This window comes from Chiloscyllium punctatum, chromosome 41 (genome assembly GCF_047496795.1).
Source record: "Chiloscyllium punctatum isolate Juve2018m chromosome 41, sChiPun1.3, whole genome shotgun sequence".
Lineage (NCBI taxonomy): Eukaryota > Metazoa > Chordata > Chondrichthyes > Orectolobiformes > Hemiscylliidae > Chiloscyllium > Chiloscyllium punctatum.
This window is the reverse complement of record NC_092779.1, coordinates 5,693,201-5,715,473: the sequence shown is the minus strand read 5'-3', so window position 1 is coordinate 5,715,473 and position 22,273 is coordinate 5,693,201. Positions and strand designations below refer to the sequence as shown.

Here is a 22,273-nt window from a genome sequence, read left to right as displayed (position 1 = left end):
ATATAGCCCTTATCAACATTGCTTCCACATACTTATTCAAACGGGAGGTAATTTTTTTTTTGAGTATATATTACCAGCAGAGAAACCTTGACCATGATCAGTGTATGACTTGGGAAAATTATTCCCTCTCGGTTTAATCCATCTTTTGAAGAGTTATCTATAAAAGAAAGCCTCAAGTAATGACACAGTGAAGAAAAGAATTAACGACAAAACCATGCTGCTGAAGGGCTCATTTTATTCTTCAAAACTTAATTTCCATGGAAATAGAACTGGAATGGTTTCTCTGACAGGCACGACTACCACCCAGGTTCAGCTGATCCTGGCACAAGAAACACAAGGTGGCACCCGGTCAAGTGTATTCTGATGAAAATTGGCATGTTCTCCGGCAGTTGTTAATGAGGAGCCTTTCCCTTCTTGTGCTTGGCAAGTACGTTAACACAGCCATGAAAGGCAGGGAAGGAGCTCACCAGCACTCAGATGTTCACAGCTTGTCCATTAACTCCAGGGGCTTGACCTTCCTCTGTTATCGTTGGTCAGTATCAGGACTCATCCTTATAATTTTCATTGTATTGGCTCACCACAAGGAAAAGAAACTGTGAGGGAGTTCTTCCCCTCACAAGAGACAAGAAAGGTGGAGGTAACACAAAAAAGCATTGGCATCAAGAAAGCAATAGGTGATTTTCCATTCAAGCCTTAAATATTGATTTCAGAATCTAACCAATGAGTGGTGACTGCCTTTTTAACATGTATTTGTTTCTCATTAAAACCCCAACTTGGATTATTTCTACACCCCTTCCAAATCCCCTCTCCTCACCAAGAAATTAGACAGTGTCAGTTCCCAGCAGGTCAATTGGACAAGGTTCCTATTTGCTGCAGATCAATGATCGCATATCGTAGCCAACATCCAGTTGCTTAGAATAGAATCCCTACAGTGCGGAAACAGGCTCTTTGGCCCAACCCTCTGAAGAGCATCCCACCTAAACCCCACTTCCTACTCTGCATTACCCATGGCTAATGCACCTAACCTACACATCCCTGGACATTATGGGTAACTTGGCATGGCCAATCCACCTTGGCTGCATGTCCTTGGACTGCGGGAGGAAACCGAAAACCAACGTAGTATACAAAATCCCATGCAAGGACTGCACAAAACACTACATAGGACAAACAGGAAGACAGCTAACAATCCGCATCCATGAACACCAACTAGCCACGAAATAACATGACCAGCTATCCTTAGTAGCCACACACTCAGATGTCAAGCAACATGAGTTTGACTGGGACAACACTACTATTATCGAACAAGCCAAGCAGAGAACAGCCAGGGAATTCCTAAAGGCATGACACTCATCCACAGATTCAATCAACAAGCACATTGACTTGGACCCAATATACCGGCCACTGCAGCAGACAACTGGAACTAACAACCGGAAGTGGCAGATACAAATCACTATAAATGCCGGAGGAAAGACCACAGAAGCGCTTCACAGGAGGCTCCCAAGCACTGAGGATGTCACCTAGACAGGGGACGAAACGTCTGCAACACAAATTCCCAGCTCGGCGAACAGAACCATGTAGAATAAGTTAAAGTGGCAGTGTGAGTTAAGTTGGTGGAGTTAGAGTGAGTGGTGGCTCTGTGAGTGTGAGATAGCACAGAGAACATGATGACATGTACGCCTGTGGATATAGAAGACCATTGCTGCACCACTGGACATCCTCTTTCAGCAGTGACTCGGCACTGACCCAGGGGACTGTAATCAGGTCCAGACTGGGTGGTCTGGAGGCATGGCCCCCCCGGTGGTGGTCAACTGGTGAACAGATTTCCCTCCTTTCCACTGTCCCATCCTCCTGGTCCCTGTCCATGAAGCAGGGAGTGGGCTTCCTCTTCCTCTGGGCCAAAGCTTGTGTGAGAGGCTGACTCATAATTCCCAGTGTCAGAGGAGCTGTGCTGCTGGATTATACACATGGCATCAGCAGTGAGAACACTGGATGGTTCCCACAATAGTGAAGTCTTCACCTGTCTGCTGTCCCATTCCCTGAGTAACATGCCCAATAACCAAGGTAAAGAATGGGAGACTGAAAAAACTCACTCAGAGCCATGATCGACCAAGCACCAGAAATCTCACTCGACTAATTCTTTGGACTGAATCTGGGCAAATTCCTACTTACCTCTTGTTGTTTTATAGTTAAAGTCCCAATGATGTTAATGTAGGAGAGTAAAACACCTGGCCACAATTTTTCAATCCATTTTCTGACCCTTGCAACCTGTGGGTGTGATTTTCATCATCGCTTTACCATGGGTTTGAGGCATCAGTCAGAAATCCGACTGTGTCAGCTGATCTCGGTGCCTGAATTTCTGGGAGGTGCAACTGAGCTGTGGGAGCACAGGGCCACTGAAATCCTTCCTGGATGTCTTCTTACATACAACAACAACTTGCATTTCCATAGCATTTTTAACATAATAAAACATCCCAAGATACTTCTAAGGAGAGCGACAGGAAATATGAAGGTAAGATGCTAAAAGCTGGATTGGAGAAGTAGATTTAATGAGCATCATGAAGGGGAGGTACGGGGTAGAGAATGTTAGAGAGGGAATCCTAGAGGATGGAGGCACTGGCTCCAGTCAAAACTAGGTTGACACGGGAAACTGAATAAGGTCAGCCCACAGTACATGGTTAGGCCTTTGACCACACCCAGCCAAAACCCGATTTCACCATCCAATGTGCTGTGTTTAGAACAATAATGACTTACATTTATCCAGCCCACTTAACAAAATAAAATAGAACAAATTTTACGGATATTATACATCGAAACATTGAACAGATGGCCAATAGACAGTCAAAGAGGTAGGTTTTAATCAGAAACAAAAACAGAAATTGCTGGAAAAGTTCAGCAGGTCTGGCAGCATCTGTGGAGAGAAATCAGAGTTAATGTTTCAGGTCAAGTGAGCCTTCCTTTTTTTAAAATGAGAGACTTATCAAAACAATTCCAAACTTTAGGGTCCAGACAGCAGAAAGCACAGCCACAAGTGACAATTAACTTCAGGGATCCGGACTCTGAGATCAGAGCGTGGCAGGACAGGTGGAGATTGCAAATTTAAGGTGGGAGCAAGCTGTATAAAAGGAGTTGATGAGAATTTTAGAATCAAATTATTTACTTCGCTGTTTTTTCGTTCAGACAGCACAGAATATTCTGTCTGCTGTTGTGTCTATTCCATTCTGCACAGTGCCAGCACTAAACTTGCTTTACTGCCAAGACTTTTTTTTTTACTTTCAACTCATTAGTGAAGAAAATTCTTTAATATTCACTGGGGGGTAATTTCCATATGAACAATATTGATCAGCCATCCATTGTAAACATCGTCCAAGTTTATTTTCCATTAACAACAATTGATTGAAAATTGTAGACAGTTCTTAGAATGGGTTGTTAATTTAGCATTGACTGCATTATGCTGCCACTGAAAGTTAACGTTGCCCCCAGTGAGAGGACCCTGTATACTTTGATGATCTTCCAATACCAACATTTAAAACGGGTTACCTGAGGCAGAGTGCGCAATTCATTGTGTTGCAAAATTGTTTATGATGAAGATTCATGCTATTTACAGGTGAATATTAAAGATTGTGATTTCAAGGTTTTTGATTCAGGAAGTGAAGAATCTTGTTTTTTAAAAAAAGTGGAAGAGATTGTACAATCTTTCTGTTGACAGATGACTCCAGTTGTTCAGAAATTGGAAACCTTGGCAGATGTGATCCATCAAACCCTACTGTTATAGGGAGGGGCTGAATAGGCTGGGGCTGTTTTCCCTGGAACATCAGCGATTGCGGGGTGACTTTATAGAGGTTTGTAAGATCATGAGTGGCATGGATAGGGTAAATAGCCAAGGTCCTTTCCCTTGGGTGGGGGAGTCCAGAACTAGAGGACATAGGTTTAGGGCGAGAGGGGGGATTATTTAAAAGAGAGCTAAGGAGCAACTTTTTCATGCAGAGGGTGATGCATGTATGGAATGAGCTGCCAGAGGAAGTGGTGGAGGCTGCTACAATTACATCATTTAAAAGATATTGATGGGTATAGGAAGAGTTTAGAGAGATATTGGCCAAATGCTGGCAAATGGGATGAGATTTATCTAGGATATTTGGCAGACATTGACAAATTTGACCGAAGGGTCTGTTTTCATGCTGAACATCTCTCTGACTGTATGACTCTATGACTATGTATCAGATAATAATTTGGTCAGATAATTGGTGCCTGGAAAGAGCTCTTGTTAAATGTAAGATATCTTTCTTTGATTATACCACTAGTGGGATCTGAAGTTTATTCAGAATAAAAGCTGTTTATGAATTTATTAGAAACAGCTGAAGATAGAACGAAATTTGCCCATATATGACCATGCATGCCAACAAGAGAAAACCACACAGTTAGAGCATTGGAGGTGTCAAACATTTATCACAGTCTGCTTTGGGAAAGTTGGGCACAGGTAATTCCTCCAAATTTGCCACCGTGCCCAGAGATTTGAGGAGATCAAGCAATGGATCCCTGATCATCTGAGCAGTATTGCTGTAAGTTTGAGTTCCCTGCAGCCTGTTATTTATCAAGTCATAGAGTCATACAGCACAGAAACAGACCCTTTGTTCCAACCAGTTCATGCCGACCATAATCCCAAACTAACCTAGTCCTAGTTGCCTGTACTTTGGCCCATATTCCTCTAAACATTTCTTATTCATTTAAGTATCTAAATGTCTTTTAAACATTGTAATTATAACTGCATCCACCACTTCCTCTGGAAATTCATTCCACATATGAACCACACTCTGTGTAAAAAATTGCCCCCCATGTCTCTTTAAAATCTTTCTCCTCTCTCCTTAAAAATATGCTCCCTAGTCTTGAAATCCATCTGGTTATTTAACTGTTTAAATTCAACTTAATGGATGAATAGAGGACAGTTGCTTGTGCAGTCACTCTGTAGACTATTAGAGACAGAAAGGGAGGAATTGGTTTTAATCTGCTAACTTGGGCATTAGAAGAGTAACCCACCCAGACCCATTTCCCTTTGATTAATGCACCTAACATTGTGGGCAATTTAGCATGACCAATTCACTTAACCTGTACATCTTTGGACTGTGGGAGGAAACCGGAGGAAACCGTTCTGGTAGTACCTTGATAACAAAATGCTCACCTTTTGATTCCATCAGTAGCCTTACTCTCTCTACCTCTGAACCTTCATCCAGACCATTGCACCTTAAGGTCCTTTTCCAAATTTCACTTGTTCCTCCTGCCATGATATGATATCCCCAGTGGATCAGCTGGATCTCTGGATTACTGAACCACTGAGTGTATCAGCTTATGGCACCAGGTAGAGGCTGAAAGTGGAAAGGACCTTGTGGTACAGTGGTGGTGTCCCTCCCTTTAGGCCAGAAGGATTGATTTCAGTTCCCACTGGAGGATGTGATGGCAATAGAGCTGTGTCCGAACATATCCAAACAGGTTGAGCGTTCTTTTCTCACCGACCCCAAGACTTGCATCTCCTAATCCTCCCATGAGGCTCCTGCCAGCTGCAAAAACCAGCCAGCATTCCTGGGCCCCTGAAATGATGAGTTGCCTTTGGGAATACTGTCACATTGGCCTCTTCAGAGCTGAATAGCCTGTCAGCACCCACTGAAAACAAGCCAAACTTTGCAATGGCAATAATTTGAGAAAACCCTCACTGTGATTCCAAATCAAGGGGTTGTCTTGTTGCTTTCTCTTTCCCTCACTAATATTCACTGTTAATATACAATACCAACGCTGCAAACTTCAAACCCCGCTAAAATATTAAAAATGCAACATATTATTCATATAATATAAAACTTGCAAAAAATATGTTTTCAGCTTTCTTGGATTTTACATCTGCTTTCTGGTACTACAATCCTCTAAATATGCAATCAATTTTAGAGACTGCAGTTTTAGCAATATAATAATGTGCACCTATTCAAAAGCAATTACTCTAGCAGCCAATGTGACATCAACTGTTCTCAGCCCTCACCCTAAAGTCTTGCTAAATAATTCAAAGCTCATGGTACGTGTGGTGGATATATATCTTGAGTACTATATTCTAGAAAAGCATTAATGTGCACATTAAAGATAAGAGCAAAATTTATCAAATGCAGTGCCAAGATCAAACGGTACATCAACGACAGAATGCATTTCCACAAAGTTAATGTTCCCAGTGCCGTTGTATTGTTGCTTTTTAGGATGTTGGTATTTGAATTCATTTCATATTCTGCTGATATAAGATTACAATTAATTATATATTAATGAAATATAATTCAACAGAACCTTTGGTTATAATCTCATCACAATAATCAGAAAAGCAGAAGAAATTAATATCTCCGCCCCTTCAGAAAAACAAAACAGAATAGAGCAAATCCAAAACACAAATGTGAAAATGTATCATCCTCTTTCTGCTGTAAAGCAAGATGCTTTCCTTCATAGCAGCATCATAAATTAAGTGACTGCCAGAGTTATCTGGTCAGATTTTGGCAACAAGGTTTGGAAGTGTGTTGGACAGGAATTAGTGAATATTCCTCTAAGGCAGAGAACAAGCAAACTCTGAGGACCATCTCCTTCCATTTTTCAGATATCTCTTTTAAGCTTCAACAGAGCGGTTATGACAAATCATTTATCTCAGGTCTTGAGACTATTTCTTTTTCCTTAATGTTGCTGTGCCCTGCAGAAATCTTTCAGGGTGTGTGATACAATAAGTTTGAGGCAGTATGGTTTCGTATGGCAAAAATGAGAGGACGCATACTTCTTGGGAAATAACTGGTGAAATGAGGAGGGGTAATGGAGCGACTTGGTGGACAAATCCCTTTTTGCAGTTGTCAATAGGCTACAATAAAGCAAAGAGAACACAGGGCTTCATTTCAAAATGATTGGGTTTGAAAATTCGAGGAGCTATGTTAAACTTATACAAATTCCTGCTGAGACAGCACTTGGAGGCTTGTGTGCAGTTTTGATTTCCATTTTATAACAGAGACACCAAGGAAGGCAAGAAAAGGAATTAATGGAATGATATCAGATCTGAGAATTTATCTTTTTCAGGAGAGATTGAAAAGCTCCCTCAAGCTCCCTGAACATTGAACTGTTGGTTGTGTTCAGGATTGTGAACGGGGTTAGGATGAAACAATGAATAGAATCTTATGAGTGACACGGGCATTGATGAGAAATGAGGTGGAATAGGTATAAGAAGTCCAGTGAGGTCTATAGTACATCTTTGGGCATTGGCATACAAGTGCTAAGCTGTAGTTAGTTGTGATTAAGTGGAATTGTTGCTGGTTAATGGCCTTATTAACTGCATAACTTGCCTCATTAATATACAGCTGTCAATCCTATCACACACACCATGGGAAAACCGGATGCCAAGAAGTTTTGATGTGGAAGTCAGAAGGTGCCTGGTGACATCAGCTTGCTGCTTGCTCCAAATAATCTTGTATGTTGGGCACCAACATCTTAGGTCACACTCCATGGGCATCAACCACGCATCTCACATCCACAGACATTGGCATCTAACTAATGCCAGCCCCTAAGAACCCTGATGGTACACTAAACTGGAAGAGTGCAGAAGAAATTGACAAAGATGTTGCCAGGATTCTTGAGACTGAGTTATAAGGAGAGGCTGGACAAGCTAGGATTTTATTCTTTAGAATGTACGAGACTGGGGGAGGGGGGATCTTATAGAAATTTATAAGATCTTGCGAGGCCTTGAGAGGGTGAAGGTACTCAGTCTTTTTCCCAGTGTAGGGGAGTTGAGAATGAGAAGACATCAGTTTAAAGTTTGAGGGCAAAGAATAGAAGGGAACCTGAGGGGCAATCTTTTTATACCGAGGGTGGTTATGTATATGGAATGAGCTGCCAGCAGAAGTGGTTGAGGTGGGTACATTAACAACATTTAAAAGACATTTGGACAAATACATGGATAGGTTTAGAAGGATATGGACCAAGTGCAGGGAAATGGGGTTAGCGTGGATGAACATTTTAGTCAGCATGGACCAGTTTGGGCCACAGAGCTTGTTTCTATGCTGTAGGACTCTGTAACTCTGTGATTCTATCTCCAAACCACTAAGAGGACACTCTGCCCTTCAGTGCTGCCCCTCAGGTTTCCCCAGTAACTCTCATTGTACCACTACAGGCTGGGCAGGGTCTGGTATCGGGGTCCCTTCCTGCTGGGCAGGGTCTGGTGTTGGGGTCCCCCCTGCTGGGCAGGGTCTGGTGTTGGGGCTCCCCCTGCTGGGCAGGGTCTGTGTCGGGGCCCCCTCTGCTGGGCAGGGTCTGGTGTCGGGGCTCCCCCCATGCTGGGCAGGGTCTGGTGTCGGGGCCCCTCCCTGCTGGGCAGGGTCTGTGTCGGGGCCCCCTCTGCTGGGCAGGGTCTGGTGTCGGGGCTTCCCCCATGCTGGGCAGGGTCTGGTGTTGGGGCCCCTCCCTGCTGGGCAGGGTCTGGTGTCAGGGCACCCTCTGCTGGGCAGGGTCTGGTGTCGGGGCCCCTCCCTGCTGGGCAGGGTCTGGTGTCGGGGTCCCCCCTGCTAGTCCAGGGTCTGGGGTCGGTGTTCCCCCCCTGCTGGTCCGGGGGAAGAGGAAGTCCCACCTCAGCACCAATCCGTCCAGCAGGAGCTCCAGGTTCCTGCCCTCACAGTGGGACGGTGACTCCCCCCCCCCGCCATCTGCAATGTCCAGGGGCAAAGGTCAAGGACTATGCAGGGCAGCTCCAGACCCACACAACCTGTCCCCGGGGGGTGGGGGCGGGTGTTTAAACCAGACCCACACAACCTTTCCAGTGCAAGTATAACCAGACTGACACAACCTGTCTGGAGGTATACCACACTTTTAACAATGGTACTGGCAGGAGGGATACTGGACATTCTGGGGTATCCTGGGACTGGCAAGTTGTCTCCGTATTGGTGAAGATTAGGATTGGGATAGAATTGGATGAAAGCTGTGCCATAGGATGGTGGTGGGGCATTAATGAGGTAGCTGTTGTAAGCTAGAACAAGAAAACTCACTAGACTGCCCAGAGAGAAATCTCCATGAAACTCAACCAAGGTGACACAGCCAAACAAACAAGGTAAGATTCAGGCCGATATCTCCACTGTATCTGAGACTGGAATCAAGGACCATAAATATGGGATCATCATTCACTTTAAACAAGCAAATAAAAGTCCAATCAGATACTTGGAAGAAACATTTTTAGCGAGAATGTGATTTCACAGCAATGGCTGAGGTGAAAAGCCAACTACAGTTTGGAGTAAGACACACATCAAGGAAAGAGGAGTGGAAGGAGATATTATTGATGTGAGATAAAGAAAGATGATGCTAATACCAGCAGAGACATTTTGGTTTGAGTGTATGGGCTGTAAATACTTTGAAGTCCAAAAAGAAAATCAAAAAAATGATGAAAGTATTCTCGTCAAAGACACTGCTGAAAGCATTACAAATATATTAATTATCTATGCTACAGATGAACAATTTAGCTGTTTGCTTCAGTGTTGAAGCTCATTATGCCTCCAATTGTTCTGCAGAGTTTCAGTGTAAAATTGGTATGAGGTTGAATTTGTGCCTTTCCTTTTGAATGAATCTCCAGGTAGCTGATTGATGCGAGGTTGAAACTAAAACATTGCTCTGTGTAAATTTCCTGAACTACTTGCATGGCTTCTCACACAACCGCTAAATTCTTCAGCTGCTCACTCAGGTCAGTCAAAGCCACATGCATGAATTCCTGGATGGTTCGCAAATTTACAAACAATGGGCAAAAATCCTCTGATACAGAATAGTGATCTCTGGCACTTGATTGTTGCTTTCTTGATGAATTAAAAAAACATCTCACTGCTGAAACAGTTAGGAAATACTTACATTAAAAAAATACAAATACAACTATGTGACAAGATTTTGTGTTTTTTCTTAAAAAGCAATTACAAAACCTAAAATACTAATTGAAAAAAAAACATTCCAAACTTTATAATTTATTAATCGGTATGTTGTGTGCTCAGGTTTATTTCTTACTTTTTCACAGAATTCTCTTCTGTGACATGTTAATTGCCAAGATATTTATTTCTGTAGGGATCATGTCTAAATATGCCACAAATCTTAAGGGAATTATCTTCAGCTCCGTTTATTCTCAAGGTGAAACTTTCATTTTCCTTCTCTTGACCGTGGATGCCCCAATATCTTGTTCTGTTTACTTCTTGAAACTTCCAATATAATTTGCTGATGATTTCCTTTTGCAACAAGACACTCTGAGGCCCATTGTAGATTCTCCCACTGGCTATGAACAGTCAATCTTTCAGTTTCTGTTCCTTACAAGATTTGTACTGAGACTTTGCCTCATCTGACTTCCATGCAATAATGATGAAGGCAGGGTTTTATGCCTCTCAAACAGCTCTGTTTGTCATTTATCTGAATTAATTTCTCTCAATGAGCACCAAACCACATGGGGTTGAAACTAAAACTAACTTTCTCAGCAAACTTTTTGGTAAACTGAAATTAGAAAACTTCCCTAAGCTCTATCATTCATTCACAGGATGTGAGCATCTCTGGCTAGACCAGCAATTATTATATACCCCTAACTGTCTGGACAATTAAGGATCAACCACACTAAGTTGGTCTGGAGTCACATGTAGGCCAGATCAGGTACGGATGACAGTTTCCTTCCACATTAGTGAACCAAATGGGTTTTTCCTGACAATCAACTGATTCATTGTCATCATTAGTCACTTAATGCCAAATATGCATTGAATTCAAATTCTACCATTTGTCATGGCAGAGTTTGAGCCCAAGTCCCCAAAACTTTACCAGAATCTCTAGATTAATAGGAGAAAGTGAGGACTGCGGAGTCGGACGTGTGGTAGTGAAAAAGCACAGCAGGTCAGGCAGCATCTAAGGAACAGGAGAATCAATGTTTCAGGCATAAGCCCTCCATCAGGACTGTAGTCCTCTCTGGATTAATTGTCTATCAGTAAAACCACTAGGCCATCACCATCTATCTCCATGACAATATAGGCTGCTCTAAAATTAATCTTGAGAATAATTAATCCTTGAACTGATGTAATAAATGAGTAAATGAGCTTTTCAAAAATCACTGGACGCTTGTTGATTAATTTCATTCAAACTACCAAAATGAAAACAACTCTCTCTCTCTCTCTCTCTCTCAATTGCAGTTTCTACAAGAATTGTGGGGATCATATCTCCAGTTCTTCAGCTCAGTAGGTCCAGCTGACATTTTATAATCTTGCCTTTCAAGCAGTTAACATTTTCTGTCAACATGGCCACAATCCTTTGAGTGTAATAAACATCACATGATGTGATAATATTTTCGCATCGATTTTTACAGTCCACTGTAAATGCATCACTGCTCAGGAATTGTTGTTCATTCATGAGATATGGTTATTGCTGGCTGGGCCAATGTTTATTATCAATCCCTAATTGCCCAAGGGGCAATTAAAGAGTCAACCACAGTGCTGTGAGTCTGGAGTCACATATAGGCCAGACCAAGTAAGGATGGCAGTTTCCTTCCATAAAGGACATTAGTGAATCACATGGGATTTTATGACAATTTACTGTCATCATACAATCACCACTAGGCCAGAGTTTTAACTCCAGATTGTTGTTAGTCTGTTGATGCAGAAAGCAGCTAAAATGGAACATTTCTTTGCATTGATGCAATCCATGCAATTTGGGGTTTTTCTCAAAGTCTAGATGTGGAGAGGAACAATGTAAACATCTCAACACCAGTCATTCTGAAGGTCTGATGACAACTTTTGAATCCTGTTCATAATATACTCTATCATAATGTTAGGGGACTTCTAATCAAAAATCCATGTAGAACATGGAGATCTGCTTTATTAACTTACTGTGCTAATCTTCATACATGAATATCTGTTACTGTTATTTGCAGAGCTGACAAGAACACAGTCTGGTTAATGTTATTGAAATCCCAGAATTAATTTCTTGCATTATTTTCTTTTGACCAGGATCTCATTAATAATCTTAACTGCACATTTTGTTTATCAAATACCCTGAGCATTGTGCATTCAATTAGAATTTTGTTGCACAGACCTTCTTGTTGTTGTGATATATGAAGTCAGCTTCACGGTGTTTCAAGGTTTGATTTAAAGTAATTACCAAACTGAATTTTTAACCTTCACAAAATAAATGTTCCTGCTCCAAGTTGAGTACAAATGGAAGATAATTTGAGGATATTGTTATCCTTGCTAAAACAAGAAACAAATAATTTATCATAAGACCATAAGAAATTAGAACAGGAGCAGGCTGTTTGGCCCCTCGAGTCTGGTCTGCCATTCAAAAGGATTGGGACTGACCAGAAATGCCTCATGTCCATGTTCCTGCCCTTTCCCCATAACACTTGCTTTCCTGACTGATCAAGATTCTATTTAGCTTAGCCTGAAGTATACAGAAGGTCACTGTCCCACAGCCCTCTCAGACAAGAAGTTCCCCTCACCTCAGTTCTAAATTGACACCCCTTTATGCCAAGATGACGCCCTCTGGTCCTCGACTCATCTCATAGAGTCATAGAGTCATAGAGATGTACAGCACGGAAACAGACCCTTCTGTCCAACCCGCCCGTGCAGACCAGATATCCCTAACCAATCTAGTCCCACCTGCCAGCACCTGGCCCATATCCCTCCAAACCCTTCTTATTCATATACCCATCCAAATGCCTCTTAAATGTTACATTTGTACCAGCCTCCACCACTTCCTCTGGCAGCTCATTCCATACATGTACCACCCTCTGCGTGAAAAAGTTGTTCCTTAGGTCTCTTTTATATCTTTCCCCTCACACCCTAAACCCTCTAGTTCTGGACTCCCCACCCCAGGGAAAAGACTTTGTCTATTTATCCTATCCATGCCCCTCATAATTTTGTAAACCTCAATAAGGTCACTCCTCAATCTCCAACGCTCCAGGGAAAACAGCCCCAGCCAGTTCAGCCTCTCCTTATAGCTCAAACTCTCCAACCCTGGCAACATCCTTGTAAATCTTTTCTGAACCCTTTCAAGTTTCACAGTATCTTTCTGATAGGAAGGAGACCAGAATTGCACACAATATTCCAACAATGGTCCAATCAATGTCGTGTACAGCCGCATGAGGGGAAGCATCCTCTCAGCATTTACTCTGTCAGGCCCCTTAAGAATCTGAAGTGTTCAATGAGATCACCTCCCATTCTTCTAAACCCTACTGAGTAGGGTTCCAACCTTTGCTCAGAAGACAATTGCTCCATTCTGGGGATCACCTCAGTGGTAGAATGTTGCAGGAGGTTGGAACATTTTGCTTTTGCCCTTGGGACAGGTGTTTATGTCACTTTAAAGTGATATCATAGAACTTCCTCATGTCTAATGTTCAGGCAGATTTGAGATTCATAAATATGGATGGTTTTGATCAAACTTCTGGTACAATCTCCATTACACGCCACACCCCAATACAAAGATTATATATGAAAACTTTGCAATTTTAAGAGTGAGTTTCAGGCTGCGGTGGACCTTGTAATAAAAACAAATTGGAAAACTGAACTTTGGCCGCATTGATGTTTGTGTAAAGTCAACCATGGAAGCATTGATGCTCACCTGAGTTTGAAAGAGAAGCTTTCTCGATTTCATGAATTCTACCGAGTGTGATTGCAGCGGGGGGAGGTGGGAGGGAGTGGGTGGGGAATGAGAATCTGGCTTTGATTAGCATGCATAGCTCGAGCTATATGTTATTTTTTTATGTCCATTTTGCCATGGCTGCTCTTAGAAGCCTGGAGTGATTGGGCCCTGTATGATGTCGAAATTTATGAGAGCTATCAATGTCTCCAGTTAAATCGACTTGAGTGCTAAAACCCTGAGCTTAGGAAACGCTTGGCAATAATCTGCATGGGGTGGGGGAGGGGGGGGGGGGGAGGAGGTGTGGCAGGGTTTTGCAGGTTGCACTGAGAAGAGGTGAACCTATAATTGAAGAGCAATGGATCCAATTCTTCAGGGGGCTAAAGGGACTCTGGATTTGGACAGTGCAAGACAGTCAGCAATAAGTTCTAAGGTTTGGACTTCCTTACCATGAAGCCAGAGGCTTGATCAAGGTATAGACATTCTGGGCAGATTGGAATTCCTCTTTTGGCTGGTAATAGGATAACTCGCTTCCTAAAGGAAGTAGGGAGGGTGGAGAATGAGAGCATCAATCCCTTGCCTATCCTGAGAAAAATTTCCTGGGCATCTCCTTTGCATGAAACACAGAGAAACAGGAAGTCACTGAGAATTTCCTTGTGTCAAATCCCAGCTGTAAAGTAAGAGACTTTGAATTCTGTCTGTGTAGGTGGGTCTCACTAAACAAGTTGAGGACAAACCAAGGCTCCTATGCAGCAATCTGTACCATTGGGAATGCATTACAAACCCCATGTGCACTTGTGAAGGGACACAGACATCACTGCATTTTACCAAGGAATGTCTCCTCTACCAATCAGATCAATCATCTTTAACTTATCATTTGGACCTCGGGATTTGCTTTCACTGAATAAAATAATGAACGATACCCTTGGACATCTGAAATTGTCAAATACAAAAACAATGAAAAATAAATGTAATAATTTCCCTTGTGGAATGTTTGGTAGTAGGAGCACTTACCCAAACAGAAAAGCAGTAATTTGATAGCCTACAATTGCCCTAAGTTCAAAACATTCAGGCTGGAATTATTCATGGACAACTCTGTTACCCATCTGCCAACCAAGACCCTAAAATGGACAATTAATGAGCAAATTTAGGAGGCAGTGACATCATGATAATGTTGCTGGACTGTTCAACTAAAGACCTGCACTGATGTTCTGGATGTTGGCTTAGGTCCCACTATGGTGAAATATAATCCAACAACCTTTAGAGTTAAATGCTAGCCTAAAGACACTGTGTAACCATTGTTTTAAGAATTTCTCTGGTGCATTAATACCTTTTAATCAAATAAATATGCTGTCCATTACTTGTCTGGCTTATTTGTGACTACACCCTCAGAGCAATTTGGTTGACTTCTTATTGTCCTCTGAACTGGCTGACAAAGTTGCTAAGTTTCAATTAGGGATGGCCAACAAACACTGGCATTGCCAAACACTCTATTGTCCTATATACAAACAAAGGGCGATGGGAGTGCAGATGTGCTCTTGTGCTACAATGACAACATCCATTACTCTGAGCCAGGAGAACCGGGTTCAAAACCTACCTGCTTGAGAGGTGTGTAATAACATCACTGAACAGATTAATTGAAGGATTAAAAGAAAATGCAAGAACAAAAAAAAGGAAGGACCATATCCAAACCACAGTGGTAATAACCCACTGGACTCAATGGAGTTCAGAGGACTAGAGGGGATCTGACTGAAATTTACCTGGTGCTGAGAGGTCCGGAGAGAGTGGATGTAGAGAAAATGTTTCCAGTAGTAGGAGAGACTAGGATCCAAAGGCACAGCTTCAGAATGAAGGGATGACCCTCGAGAACTGAGTTGAAGAGGCATTTCTTCATCCAAAGGTTAGTGAATCTGTGGAACTCATTGCCGTAGATGTCCATGGAAGCCAAGTCACTGAGTGTATTTAAGACAGAGATAAATAGGTTTTTGCTTAGTAAGAGGATTTAGGGTTATTGGGAGAAAGCAGGAGAATGGGTTTGAGAGACATATCAGCCATGATTAAGTAACGGAGCAGACAGAATGTTTGTACAGGACATTAGTGAGGCTTCTTCTGGAGTGCTTTGTCCGGTTCTGGTCACCCTTTATAGGAAAGATATTGTTAAACTAGAGAACATTCAGAAGAGATTTACCAGAATGCTGCCAGATATGAGGTGTGAAGAAAGACTGGCTAGACTTGGACATTTTTTCACTAGAGCAGAGGAGGGGAAACATGGAGATGTTTGCATGAACTTTTTGTTGAAGTGGTGGATGTGGGCACAGTTACAAAGTTTCAAACACACTTAGATAAGTACATGAATAGGAAAAGTTTGAAGGGATATGGACCAGGAGCAGGCAGGTGGGACTAGTTGACTTTGGGATTATCTTTGGCATGGAGTAGTTCGACTGAAGGGTCTATTTCCATGCTGCGCGACTATGACTCTATGAATGGCCTACTTCTGTTCCTACATCTTATAGGCTAATGATCTTGTCCAGCAATGAAGAGAGGATTCACCCTGCAGAAGCACAAATAATAAACTCTGTTGGGGATGGTTTGTGGTCTCCAGAGACTAATGTGGATTTTCCTCATTCTAAAGTAATCAGTGCCTGATGAATGGACTGACATTAGGACCAACATGCGCAGGGGAGGGAGTGAAGAAGGAGAGGAACAATGGTTGACATTGATTGTGACTTATACAATTTTTACAATATGACAATTACACACCACAAGAACCAATCATCTTAAAATATAAAGAATTGTGCTGGCACATTAAATTGTTCACTAATATATTGTTCCAATAGAACATGAAGAATGGAAAATGCATCTGTCATCTCATATTGATGGTCTAATTCTGTGAATCTCTTTGCTTCAGGAATACTGGAGCTAATTGTATATCTTAATCACTCTTCCAGATTGTGAGAGTTGGTTAATCGTACAAATTTGCTTTAGAACCTGTTAATCTCAGATAGAACAAGCAGAGATACCTGTCAGTTTCCACAAATTTATAGTCTTCAGGCATAAAATCTAACACACGTCTGAATTTAAGATAGTTTGACCTTTTCTTTTAAACAGTTTCATTTCTTAGAAGTTTTTAACCAGTTCTCTTTGGTAATCTGTGATTTCTATATATTGCTCTAGCTACATTCAGACTTGGACAACGGTGATGGTTCTGTGACCTATACTCTGTTAGGTCAAGGAGCTGGCTCAATCTTCACCATCGATGAGATTACAGGAGATATTCATGCAATAAAGAGCCTGGATCGTGAAGAAAAGTCTTATTACGTTCTGCGTGCACAGGCTGTAGATACAGAAACCGGAAGACCTGTGGAACCTGAATCGGAGTTTATCATTAAGGTTCAGGATATCAATGACAATGAGCCAAAGTTTCTGGATGGACCTTACGTTGCTGATGTCCCAGAAATGTCTCCTGCTGGTAAGTGAAATGTGATTTTGGGTGTGGGGTTTTGCTACTGTCTCAACTTAATGTTGCTTTCTGTCTCCACTTTCATGTCATTGCCTTCAATTATCCATCACTTAACTTCAAGGAAAACTGAAAAAGTAAGAATGAATATTTTTGTGGCTTAACAACAGGTACCAGACTTTCAAAAAAGCTAATGTAATCCAGCCATTCACCTGCTGAGTTGATTTTCTGGTCAAGATGTCCAGAGCATGGGAGGGGCTCAAAATTATGAGAACAACATTTTCGATGTATTATTCCATGATGGACGGTCATACTGAGAGTGACTGCAGCCGTAGAGGCAATTGTGACCCAGATTGTTCCATGTTCTATATCAAGGAGTTCAAAGAATGGGGCAGATTCAGCAAGTAAACAACAGGAGATAAATACAGAACACACCTTTGTTGTTTTCCTGAGTTACTTGCCTCTTCAAGTGATGAACTGTGTTGGGTTGACTGAGCAAGTTGGGGTGCAGTTTGAGAAGTCACCCCATCGTATAATCTTTTCAAATTTCTCACTTTCATAACAAGATCATGAGTCAGCCAGAGATCCTCAGAATGACTCCTTGATTGTTCTAATTTTAATTTTTGATTGTACTCTGAATGGGAAAGGTTGGTAAAAGTACAATCGTGGGGTGAGGTGGGGTGGGTGGGGTCAGATTTGGCCTTTGTACTGCACATGGAGAACAAGCAACATCTTCTAAACTTTGTTCCATTTATTTTTCTACCAACTGTATCAAGCACATGTTGTGTATTATTGGCAAAGTTCAATTTCATCTTCAATCGTTTTAGCCAAGCTTTTTCTTTCATTGAGGTGAAAGGTGAAACAATTTGTCGAAGTTGGATGTTCTTCTGGAGTCAGGGAGAGGATCGGTTTGCACTTTTTCAATCATCGCCCCTGTTTTATTGCTTGTGGATTATTTTCTACCAATGACAGTGCTTTGACAGCTCGTGATTTTCCAGGAAAGCCAACTGCTGACACCGAGACTGAGCAACAGTTCATCAGATATCTTGTGACTATTATCTGATAACAGCATTATTAATACTTAATGAAGTACAATATTATACAGTGAATGGACTTCAGAGCAATTGAGAGACACCAGAATGTTTGGTGGTCTAAAGCATTGATAACATCTTTGACCTCTGATACCCAAGTTGAAATTTATTCCGTATTGATAAAGATCTCCTTTTTTTCTGCTGGCTCGATTTGGCCCCAGCAAGATTGGATTTTGGCAATCTCAATCTAATTCTAGTTATTGTAAACACAGACCATAAAAACTATTTCAGCTGTAAACTGGAGCCAAAGAACAGGATGTGCTTTTCTGTTACCCAGTAAATATTGCACAGCAGGAGAGCAGCCCTTGTGATAAATTTAAAGCATATTCCTCAACAAGAGGTAGTTTCTCTTTTGATCTAATTTATGTCAAAGCTCACCTGGGCCTGAAAAGCAAAAACATTCTTTATTTCCGAATTCAGCGACCCATAAATTCCAAGTTACAACAGTCAACCTAAAAAACTAATCTAAACATCTTGTGCAGAGATTAATCTCCCGTATTCTGAGACTATCTAATTTTCTGAGTTTTCTGTAAATGATTGTACATATTTTGGCTTCTCCATTCCAAGAGTCTTAAGGGTCAAGTTATTACTGAGGCACATCCATTGCACACTCAGTGGGATTCATCACCATGTCTTGCAAAGGCTGATACTGCGTAATATTATGCTCCATCAGGTAAAGCATTCTGGTCTTCAGTGAGATGAAGGTGGGCCACATTGAAAGAGGACAGATGGGTCAAGAGGAGGTACATCCATTGATATGCCAAACCTCCACCCCCACCCATCGCCCCCTCCCCCAAACCTGAGAAGGCAATGTTTGGGACCAGTGACAATGTGTAGAGAGTGAACACTTGAAAGGTGGCTGTATTGAACGGCCCAGTTAACCAAGCAGCCCACACTCAAGTAATCAAGTACCCTCTCATTGGTCTTCTCTTGGAGAGCATTGGTGTAACTGATCAGAAAACAGCCCATACATTGCTGAGAGGGCTAATGTGGCACAATGGTAATGTCCCTACTTCATTGCAAGAATGTACCGGTTCATGTCGTACCTGGTATAGGTGTATGTTGTAACATATTCTAACAGGTTGAGTTGAAAACACTTTTTCTGGAGCTCTTGTGGTGCAGTGATAGTGTCCCTATCTCTGAGCAAGGAGGCCCGGATTCAAGTCTCATCTGTTCCAGAAGTGTGGCTTAACATCTCTGAACAGGTTGATTACAAATATCTTAAACATCTCTTATGGTGTAGTGGAAGTGCCCCTAACTTTGAGCCTGGAGGCCTGGGTTCAAATCTCTATCACCCTCCCCGTCTCTTTCCCTCTCTCCAGAAATATCTCATAGTATTTTTGACAGGCTGATGAGAAATTATTGACGCATTGCTGAACATTCACAAGTCTAAGTGACTGAAGCATATTCCAATGATTCATTTGCGGTAGATCATAGCCTATGAGTCAACCTAATGTTGAAGTCAACCCCAGTATTCTGGTTTTGAAAGTCATACTTTTGCATATATTTGATGTTAAAGTAAATGAAAAATTCTTGAATTTGCAACAAAACCATGAAGTTGAAATGTTCAAGAATAGTTCCAGTGAAAACCACAAAACCTGAGACAACAAAGTTCATAGTGGTACTGGATGCCAAGGCCAATGGAAATTACAGACAAAACACACACACATGCAAACATGCGCGTGCACACACACACATGCCATTATCAAAGTGACACAATTCATTTAGTGAATTCATTGAATTGGATAGACAATATTTTTTATTATAAACTGTGATTGCGCTTAACGATATCTTTATTACAATTACTTTATACAATGAACTAAGCCTCATTAATTTAATACGAACTACGAATGGTATGCTTTTTTTTTCTACATTTACACTGGCAATCCATATATTACACTTGGTGTATACGTTGATCACTGCATTTTGGAATAAATTCTGGAGGCTTCTAGGGCTGACTTTTATATCAACAATCATTAAGAATTATTAACTAACAGCCACATAATGGAGTTGCTGAGGTTGCTACAGGTAGAGAGTTCACAAAAAGCGCTGAATCATTATGTACAAGACCAATATATTGTCATACACCTCCAATGCCGCAGCATTAATTGTCTCTCAATATTATGTAAGCTCTCATTTTCAAGTCTAGGAAAGGAATTTAAACTCACAATCCTCCACTACACAGGCAAAAGTGCTGTCAACTGTGCAACAGCTGATACCCTACCTGGGATTGGTGTCAACTGAGTTCCAATCAGGCAAGTCTAAATTGTGATTTACATTGAACATCATCAAATTACAAATTTAATGAAGGTTATATAATTATGGATTTTAAATAGCTAAGTTCCAGTGAAAGTATATCCATAACACCAAAAGATATGGAAGCACAATTAGGCCATTCAGCCCATCAGGTGTGCTCCATCATTTTGTCATGGCTGATATATTTCTCAACCCCATTCTCCTGCCTTCTCCCTGTAACCTTTGATCACCTCACTACTTCAGAGCCTAATGATCTCTGCCATGATAGCCATGGATAATCCAATATTATGTTTCATTCCAATCAGAGTAATTGTAATATTTTGATTTTGCCAATAGTAAAGGAACAAGGAATAACATTTTTCAAAAATTACTGCAGTTTACGGAGCTTAGCTCTTTATATAACCTGATGATGTTTGAAACAGCTGTTTATCAACACCATAGAACACTGATCTGCTTAGTAAATATTAGCAGAGTTGTCACCACAGTTTTATATAATTGATATTTATTCTGCATTTTAGGGAGTCCCTTGGCTTCATTAAAGCCAAGTTTCTGTCAAAAATTATATCTGGTGATATATATTCGAAGAGGTAATGGGTTGAAAAATATTACTGCAATTAGATATTTCAAGTCATACGTTCCATCTGCTCCTGTTTTTATTACAAACCCAGTCAGGCTGAAAGGAAGAGGAATCACACAAAGTCAAACATCACTTTTCATATATACCATTATCATTTTGTGCAATCTCATCCCCTCTGCACTTGGTGAAACTGGATAGAGGTTGAATGTTCTAACTGGTGGATGGTAAATTATATTTCAAATCACTTGGTTTTAATTTCCACAATAAACTGTGCTTCCAGTTCATTCCTGTCCAAAGAGTAAAGCTGAACGTTCTCCCTCTTATGTCTAGAAGATTTACAATTTTATAACACATTCCAAAGTGCTTTGCAGTCACGGGAATATTTCTCATGTCGTTTTGTAATTTTGGCAAATAACCTATGCACAGCAAGCTCTTACAAACAGGAATTTCATTGGATAATTCCATCAAGATTAATCAAAATGGACCAGGCAAGATTACCACATGAGGGATCTTCTTGATGACTGGAGACTCCAGAAGGAGGGGTCCCATTCTAAGAGTAAAGGATAAACCATTTCGGATTGAGATGAGAAGAAATGTCTTCACCCAGAGAGTGGGGAGCCTGTGGAATTCTCTGTTACAGAAAGTGGTTGAGACCAAAACATTGAATGTTTTCAAAGAGATAGATATAGTTTTAGAGTCATAGAGTCATGCAATATGGAAACAGAACACTAAAGGGATCAAAGTGGATGGGGAGAAACCAGGAACAGGGGAGGGACTTGGATGATCAGCCACAAATGTTGATTAATCTCAAAAACTGAACAGTCTATTCTGGTCCTTTTTTTATTCTGTGTTCCGGTATTAGTGACATTTAGTGATGTTAAAGGGTAAATGTTGACCCTGACCCCAGCGGTAACTCCCCCGCCCTTTGTTAGAAACAGTGTTGTGGAATGTTCAATGTCCATCTGAGGGAACAGCATGAGCTTCATATAGTGTCTCAGCTCCAACCTTGCAGCACTCTTTTAGTACTCCACTGGAGTGTCAGCCAAGGTTTCTGTTTTCAGTCAGGGCATGGGGGTGAGAATGAAGCTAAGCCAGTAAGCGGTGTCCAAGCATGGGTCCCACAGCAGGCAGATTGTTAAAGTGATTGAAAGGCCAATGGAGGTCATTGATCAGAGGTTGCCTGGAATGTTCTGATTGACCTGTAGGCCCAAGGTAAGCCTGGATCCCAGCAATATTCTGAGGCAGCCATCAGGTGGGGGAATCGAGAGT

At 41.4% G+C, this 22,273-nt stretch overlaps 1 protein-coding gene across 15 annotated transcripts in view; it reads left to right on the top strand.

Moving 5' to 3' along the window:
• Positions 1–22,273, top strand: part of LOC140464827 (cadherin-12-like) — a 627,324-nt gene that overhangs the window by 415,447 nt on the left and 189,604 nt on the right. For all 15 annotated transcript variants that reach the window (XM_072560318.1, XM_072560312.1, XM_072560316.1 and 12 more), the window contains one exon: positions 16,798–17,092. In XM_072560318.1, the coding sequence (XP_072416419.1) occupies positions 16,798–17,092 (295 nt within the window). The remainder of the gene's footprint in view (positions 1–16,797; positions 17,093–22,273) is intronic.